Source organism: Pygoscelis adeliae, unplaced genomic scaffold (genome assembly GCF_000699105.1).
Source record: "Pygoscelis adeliae isolate BGI_AS28 unplaced genomic scaffold, ASM69910v1 Scaffold207, whole genome shotgun sequence".
Taxonomy (NCBI): Eukaryota; Metazoa; Chordata; class Aves; order Sphenisciformes; family Spheniscidae; genus Pygoscelis; species Pygoscelis adeliae.
In genome coordinates this window covers 766,550-774,546 of record NW_008825160.1, presented here as the reverse complement: position 1 = coordinate 774,546, position 7,997 = coordinate 766,550, and the positions used below count along the sequence as shown (strand labels likewise).

Below are 7,997 nucleotides of genomic sequence, written 5' to 3'. Positions count from 1 at the left end.
TGAGGAAAAATTTCTTTACTGAAAGAGTGGTTAAACATTGGACCAGGCTGCCCAGGGAAGTGGTTGAGTCACCATCCCTGGAGGTATTGAAAAGACGGGTAGATGAGGCGCTTAGGGACATGGTTTAGTGGGCATGGTGGTGTTGGGTTGACGGTTGGACTCGATGATCCTAGAGGTCTTTTCCAACCTTAACGATTCTATGATTCTATGATATAGGCAATAGGGTGAGATGAACTGCTCTCTAAAGGGACTTCTTCCTCCCCATTGTCTGCCTCAGACATAGATGCTTGCGTTTTGTCAGATGAACCCCATCCTACCAGGCTAAGCGTGGCTAAAATGAGGCAGAAGACTATTCAGACTTCACAAATTCCCAATAATATAAGTACCTGTCAAGTATTGTGTATGCTTGAGTCTGTCCTCAAATGCCTTTGCGCTAGGTTCTTTGGTGCTCTGCAGCTACGAAAGGAGCTGTCAAATTAATCAACTGCCACAATCTGCAGCATCCTTTTCTGAGCTGGAGGAATAATGTAGTAACTGTTGTGGAAGGGACTAGTCCAAAATAATTGGGAAGAGGGGGGCAATGACAAATGCATGTGTATACTGAACCATGAGGGAGTCCAGTAAGATTTTCAGCTTACGTGCAGAGGGTAAATGAGTTTAATTTCCCTTTCCAAGAGGAACAGTGTGAGGAGGAGAAAAGTGTGACTGCGTTTGACCCATCCGGGTAGGGAAGGGATGGGGGACATCAGGTGTCCAGCGTCTCTCTTTGTGGGGAAGGTGGTGTGTGGGCTGTAATAACGGTGCCATCATCTAACACGCTTGGGCGAGCGGTCCATATGTACGCCTGGTCGCTTGGGAGAGGCTGCAGTTATATTAGCAATGCATCTGCTATATGGTAGGAGGAGGAGAAGTGTTTCTGGGAAGCAGATTCAGGCAGGGCTCTTTCCCCGTCTGTCAGTGATGGGGTGCACTCCCTCCACCCGTACTTGTAGGTGGAAAGTCACTCTGTCCCCATAAGAATTAAGCTGTAATATTTTCTGCCTCCTTCACACGTTAGATTTGAGTGTCCAGGCTTCCTCCTCGTTTGCCACTGCTGGTCTTGGAGTTGCTGGTACAATCCGGTTTCTTCTGTGGCAAAGCATCGATTTCATGAGTTCGGATCTGAACGCCACAATTCCCTGAGAAGTCTTCTCTACAGCAGGAAAAGACTTTACTACAGCTGGAAAGAGGCAGGTTTTCTATGGCTTCTTCAATATTTACTATGAGAAACCAAACAGTATTTTTTGCAGAAGACACCACATAGAATCTCAGTCACTATTTCATCTGGTATCCACTATTTCATCACTTGTTCCACCACAGGGCCAGGGAAATGTAGATCATTCTTGCCAATTTTTCACCTATCATATTCTCAGAAATCCCACAACGGCCCGGGTAATCTTTACCACAGTTGACTATCTTCACTAAAACATGTTTCAAAGTGTTGTCTACACTTTCTATGGCTTTATCCTATTGTGAACTGGCAAAAAAGCACTGCTGATGTGGTTTCACAAGGCCCTCCTCCTTTTCGAGAAAAACCCCCATTCAGCAGAGAACCAGAGCTCATCGGTAATTAGTAAGGAACATGAAGAGAAATGGGGATGAGGATTAGCAAAGAGAGAGGAGAAAAGGAGAACTCCCAAGTGTCAAATAGGGACATCTTGGATTAACTAGGCTGGGGAGCCTGTGAATAGGAACAGCCTTTGTGCATCTCAGTGTAGCAATAGAAACAGCAAGGAGGCCAGACTAAAATAAGTCTGAAGTACAAAGTTGCGATGACACAACTGAGAAATCAGGGGGACGAAGGAAGAAGAATTACATGGTCGTGGTGGCAGATGCTCCACCAGGCTTCCCACAGGTTAGCCAGAGAGAAAAAGACTGATTGCGTAGTCTATCTGAAACCAACATATTTGCATAATTGACCTTAATTTCCCCATGGGATTCATTTTCCACCCATTATTTGAACTGCCATTCTCAGTTCCACGATCGCTGGGACAAAGCGTGCTTTTTGATTTCAAAAGCTCTGATTGTTCCTTTTCTTGTGCCAGTATTTAATAGCTGAACCAGACAACCCAAAATCCAGGGTCATTTATTTAATACCAAAGAAGGTATTCAGAAATCTAAGCAGTGCAATAGTGAGATGGCTGATCCGGTTGATAGCTCTTCCACTGCTAGGGATTTTTTTTTTAGATTTCACATTTTACCGGTTCTGTCCCACTTACCAAATTCTCTGCTTGGTGAGTCACACAAAGACAGCAAACAGTTCAAAAAAGATAGCTGTTAAAACAGAAAATCATCACAGTTAGCACCTGGTTTTATCTGTAATTATTGCAATTACTCCAACTGGGAGAAACAGGCGAGACCTGGGATAGGGGCTTATCTTGCCCCTATGCCCAGAGGCAATAGTTCTTCCATATTTTCCCACTGCTTTGCTCCCTGGGTCAAACAGGACCCAGCCAGAGAAGACCTGGGCAACTAGAGGGCAACCACGGCTAAATATCCAGGGATTACTCATGCTGCGGTCTCTGGCATAGTTTGCAATATTCCTCCTTCCCTTCCTTTATCTCACTCCTATATTCTTCATTATAATGTGTGCTACAGTTGTCAGCAGGCTCCAGCTGGAATCAAGAGCCCTTGTACAAAGTCTTGAGCATATGCACAGTAAAAGACAATTTTTATTTTAGCAGCTAATTGTTGAATGGAAGATGGGGAAGGGGGAGAGGAAGATCTCTTCAGACTGATCTAAATGCATCAGTTTAGCTGTGAGAAAATATTTTATTTGCCCATCCTTTTTTTACTCCTTTGAAAATGTGAAAGAAACACATCATTTAAATATTTACATTTTCCCTGTTTTTTCCAGTTGAAGTTCTTCACTGAATTCACAGTATCAGAGAAAGAATCTGAAAATTGCTTCATTTAAAAACTAGGCTTTTGGTTGATCTATTTTCTTTTACATCCCTTATGAGTCTTTGGAAACCTCTCTATAAAAAGCTTAAGTGCTTAAACAGTCTCTATTTACACTTTCTTTACAACTTCTCACCCAATACATGGGCATAGATGTGTCTTGCAGTATATTTATTAGCTCTCAGAACAGAGATGGATCTCTTTGGTAGAACAGCAAATTGAAAGGCAAAGTAACTGATCTGGGGGATGGGGTGAGGTCTGAGTCCAATTAACAAAATGACATACCTGTCACTGGCAGTATCACAGATGAGGAAAAGGACGGATGAGTCGAACCTACAAAGAGAGAGAAATTCTTGATTTTTGTATCGATTTGCTCTCCTGGCGATAAGCATCACAGCAGTGATGAGGATAGAGTCAGGCTAGGTCTGACAGCTCTACCTCTGCACAGCAGACTTAATAATTGTCATGTTTGTTTCTTGGCCATCAATAGATGTTTCCAGCCTGGATATCAACGTATGTGCTGACCTGATATCTGTTAACGGTGGGCATGAAGTGAACTGTATCTTCCAGGCAATGGGATCCAGCTAAGGTCTTTATTTCATATGAGATTGGGAAGGATGACTTTCAAGGTGCCAAGCTAGGATTTGGAAACATGGCTTCAAACAGGACCTCTTTTTCCCCAGAAATGTAACCCAAAACTTCCCTGGTGCAAGAAATTCATTGAACTTCTCCCTTATCCTGAAAAAGAAGCTCTGAACTTGAGTCAGTATGAGATATGGGCAGGTTTTTGACAAGAGAACCTGTAAGAGCGGTCTCTTGATAAATCTCTTTGTGCTGAATGCTGGGGTGAGAACTGAGAAAGGGGAGGATATTCCTTACCCAGCCCCATTAAAGACGTCACATCATAACAAAGAAAAAGGCAACACTTCGGAGGAATAAATATTTGGTGCCCTAATTACAAAGACCTGACTTTGCTCAGGTTTGAGTGTACTTTTGCAGGAAACTGGAATTATTGTTCTATTGAATCAAAGGCCAAGATGGCCTATTTCATCATCCAGTCTCATTTTTTCATAATCCTAATTTTAAAATTTCAAATATTTGTAATCTCTGACTATTCAATAGGTTGTATCATTTTCTAGGACTGGTATGTTGATGGGTTATTTCCATCATAGCAAGAAGTTCCTTCATCATGACAGTACCAAGTGAAATTACCAATAGAAAAAAAATTACTGTCCTGAAGGAAGAGGAAAAAACAAAAAACAAATTGCAACTGCTGTACCTGGAACACTCTGAACCGGGCACCACAGGGAAACAGGTGGATCTATGAAGAAGGGGAGAAATTCCTGGGTTAATGCTAAAATAGTGTGTCCAGGTGATTAATTCTTACAGTCAGAGCAGCAACGAGAGGCAACGATGGCGAAGTGTCACCTGAGAGGTTGCTCTGCAGGCAAAAGGGCCTGCCCAAACCATCCTGCTCTACCACGTGGCCTGGTATGGGTCACAAGGGCTGGCATTCATCTCACCTACTGTTACATAGATGTGGCCTCTGAGATACTCATCTGGGCTCTGCTATAGTCACCAGAGAGAAACAAGCCTTTAAAGGGTGCAATTAATCTCACACTAAAATGGACTTGTGAAATAGGGCAGCTAATACAGCACCATCAACACCTATTTTCCTCTGTTGGTTATAAAGGCAGTCCAGCTCAGATGTGGGCATCTATGCAGTAGACGTCTACAGTTCTGCAAGATTTATTTCCCCTTAAAGGCCCAATTACTGGTGAAAACCAGTTTTTTCCATTCTCTGTTGGTAGGAAAAATCCTCTTGTGTTGACCTTGCATTGGCTCCCACCTCTGTAAAATTCCGCCCACAGCACTCCCCTACCTCAGAGGAGGTTGGGAAGGTAATGAAAGCCTGAGGACTGTGGAGGTGGTGGACATCTGGGTCCTTCCATCTACAATAGCTCTGCCTGCCACCCAGAGAGGGCCTAAGACCCTCAGTGCGATCACAGATGCTTGGGAAAGGGGCTCTGTTTTCTCTCTGCATATTGAACTCATTCATTGTAGAGTTAGGAGAGATGTCATCAGAAAAGACAGGTAATTTGGGTGGGGTAGAGGCCATGAAGGTTGGGTTTTTTTTGGCATAACCCATCTAATGGCATAAAAGCAAGAAACAGAGATTCTGCAACCTCACTTGAGAGCCCTGCTGGCTCCCTGAGCAGTGAAACTCAAGGTGCCAGACTGCACTGGTGCATGTCCTACTGAATCTGGGTCCATAAGGACTACAGTGCAATACTGGTGGGCTTTTTGCTGTTCAAAACAACATCCTGGCTGTTAAATTAAGAACCGAGCCACATGACTCATTTTTAGCTATGGACTAGCTAAACTCTGGATCCTAAACCCCTGAGCAATCATGAAGGATGCTTAGATATACCTTTTGGAGTACCTTACTGTGAAGTGACAACAGATGACCTATAGCTGCCAGGAGGAAGGAGAAAAGAGAAAGACTTATTCTACTATTTTCTTTCCAGTATATGACAGTGTGGCTCTATCTGCTCACAAATTCCTGCAATTTTGGAGTTAGTATGAAAGGACACCCAAGACAAAGTAGGATGCAGCTACTGGGGGTTCTGGACCCTGCATGAACAGGTTATGACACCGATATGATGCCAAAGCAACCATCTTACCAGGCTCAATAGTCTGTGGTGGCCACTCGTCGCTGTAGCTGCTGTCATTGGTGCATCGCATGTCAAGGTGGGTCCAGATGATTTTGCCATTCACCTTCTTGCACCTGCGGGTGCCAGAGGTGGGGGGTCGCTTATCGTAACCACTCTGGCATTTGAAATGTAATACTTGTCCCACGTAATAATGTTTGTTCAGGATTAAAGAGGCATGTGGAACAGTCTTGGGAGGACCACAAAAATCTGTGGGATCACAAGGCAGCACACGGTTAAAGCAGATAGATTTTACCTACTGCTTTTGTTCTTGAAACAACATGATTTGTATTCTTACAAAACATAGACAAGCAGGATATACCAAGCCTTCCTAATTCTTTGTTAGGATATAAAATACTCATTCACTTACACCATATCACTTGTTCAGCCAAGATATTATAGCAATTGTTTCTTTCTCTCTGTCAAAATAATTAAAAATTACTCATCATTCTTACACTGCTTCCATGGAAATCAGTGGAAGAAATGTTACAGTGATGAATGGGCTCTTACTTACTTTTCTGGTCAAACTCTGAAAGGTTTTCTTGCTTCTGGGGTGCAGGGCTCTGTGTTTTTCTTTCTGGCTTCTGTGTAAAATCTAACTCCATCGCGGGAGCCGTTGACAACAAAATTTTCTCATCTGTGGGAGAAGTTGTATTTGCTGAATTACAGCAGGACAAATAGCAGAGCAAAGCCAGAGCACCCAAACTTTTAGAGGCAGGATAGAATTGTTGCAAGATCTAATTTGCAAAGATAAGCACAAAAGATCACTTGTTAGAGCAATGCCCAGATGTGTCTCATACTGACTAAAACTCATTGGAAAAACACCTCTACAAGTGTAGAAAAAGGACAATAATCACTTACCAATGCATTCAAATTCCTTGTACGTCCAAGAAGCAACCTGCTCTGTACTCTGACACTGAATTCCCAAGTAGTGGCCACTTCTTCTCGTGTAGCCGCTGTCACATTCATAATACAGTTTGGTCCCCAGTGGATACATTTCAGCAGTAACATCAGCAAATTCGGTCCTTGAAAGAACTGGGCATTTTTCTGCAAACAGAAAGCCTGAGAATCAGGACAGCCTGTGCATCTACCTTATTCACCAAGGACTTCCCACACCTTTCTGTCTTATCAATACCAGATCATGCCCAGAGCTCAGTGAAGGAAGCCTAATTCCGCTTCCAGCCACAGGGCTAAAGTCACAGCTGAGGGATGAAAGTGGATGTCACGAAGGGAACATGAGGGCAGCAAAGCTTTGTTTCTTTGATTGTCTCTAAGCCACAGAGAGGCTCTGAGTGTCTGGCAAAACTCTTAGTTATTTTAAGCGAACACTTTTTATTTTAATTTTAGAACAATTCCGCCTTCCAAAGCCTTCTTCACATTGGAGTTAGTTGTTGCCATTTTTTATAAGTATAGATTTGTTCAGGATGCAGAAAAATCCCTTGAGCGTGTCTCCACCAAGTGATGTGAAGCCTGTATGTCTACACTTCTTTAGTTAGGAGGGGCTGATTCGACTCCCTTGTGTTTCTTCTAGAGGAGAAAGGATGCTGGAGCAAGGATGTTCTGCAGCAGCTGGGAGAGGTGGTGGGAGGCAGCAGACTGTGGTGGGAGGCTCCTGCCCCCGCTGCCTGAAGCAGGCGGCTGAGCCCTTTCTTTCTGCACCCAGCAGACGGGCAACATGAAACGCTACCAACATTTTCTTAATGAAGCTGTACATGATCACATCGTAAAGCCGCTGCCCGCACCAGTGAGGCATAATAAGCAAAACTAAGTAATTAAAAGTTGCAATCATCTATAAGCAAACATTGGAAAGAGGAGTAGACTGTCAGTTCTGTCTGAGCACACCAAAGAGCATCTTACTGTGAAATAAGTTTGCAAACCTAAATATAACTTGTCCCAAAACAAGGACGTGAAGTGCTGTGTCATCAGCAAATCACATCTAAATATACTTCTCAATGAGTTGGAATGAATTAAGCTAGATCATTTCAGTGCACTTGAAAAGCCCACTGAAGCTGAGCTGGAGACCCAGAAGTTGATAAAGGCACTACTTAATGATTATTGAAGGCCTAAAGGCTGAGGAATTCAAACACAAAACAGGCTGGTTGCATCAGGGCTGGCATTCAGGATCTTTGGGTGCATGATCTGTGGCCCTGTATGCTTATGCATAATAGTAACAGCAATTATGAGTAAAATTTCTTAGTCATCCTTTCTTCACATTTCCTGCAGCCATAATCATAGAATCATAGAATGGTTTGGGTTCAAAGGGACCTTAACGATCATCTAGTTCCAGCCCCCCTGCCACGGGCAGGGACACCTTCCACTAGACCAGGTTGCTCAAAGCCCCATCCA

General features: G+C 43.4%; 1 protein-coding gene across 1 annotated transcript in view; it reads right to left on the bottom strand.

Moving 5' to 3' along the window:
- Window positions 1–2,278: 2,278 nt before the first annotated feature.
- Window positions 2,279–7,997, bottom strand: part of LOC103920842 (interleukin-2 receptor subunit alpha-like) — a 15,121-nt gene continuing 9,402 nt past the window's right edge. The window contains exons 2-7 of the mRNA XM_009328693.1: window positions 6,513–6,698; window positions 6,166–6,288; window positions 5,625–5,861; window positions 4,220–4,261; window positions 3,226–3,273; window positions 2,279–2,313 (exon numbers count right to left, since the gene is read on the bottom strand). Coding sequence (XP_009326968.1) covers window positions 2,279–2,313; window positions 3,226–3,273; window positions 4,220–4,261; window positions 5,625–5,861; window positions 6,166–6,288; window positions 6,513–6,698 — 671 coding nt within the window. The remainder of the gene's footprint in view (window positions 2,314–3,225; window positions 3,274–4,219; window positions 4,262–5,624; window positions 5,862–6,165; window positions 6,289–6,512; window positions 6,699–7,997) is intronic.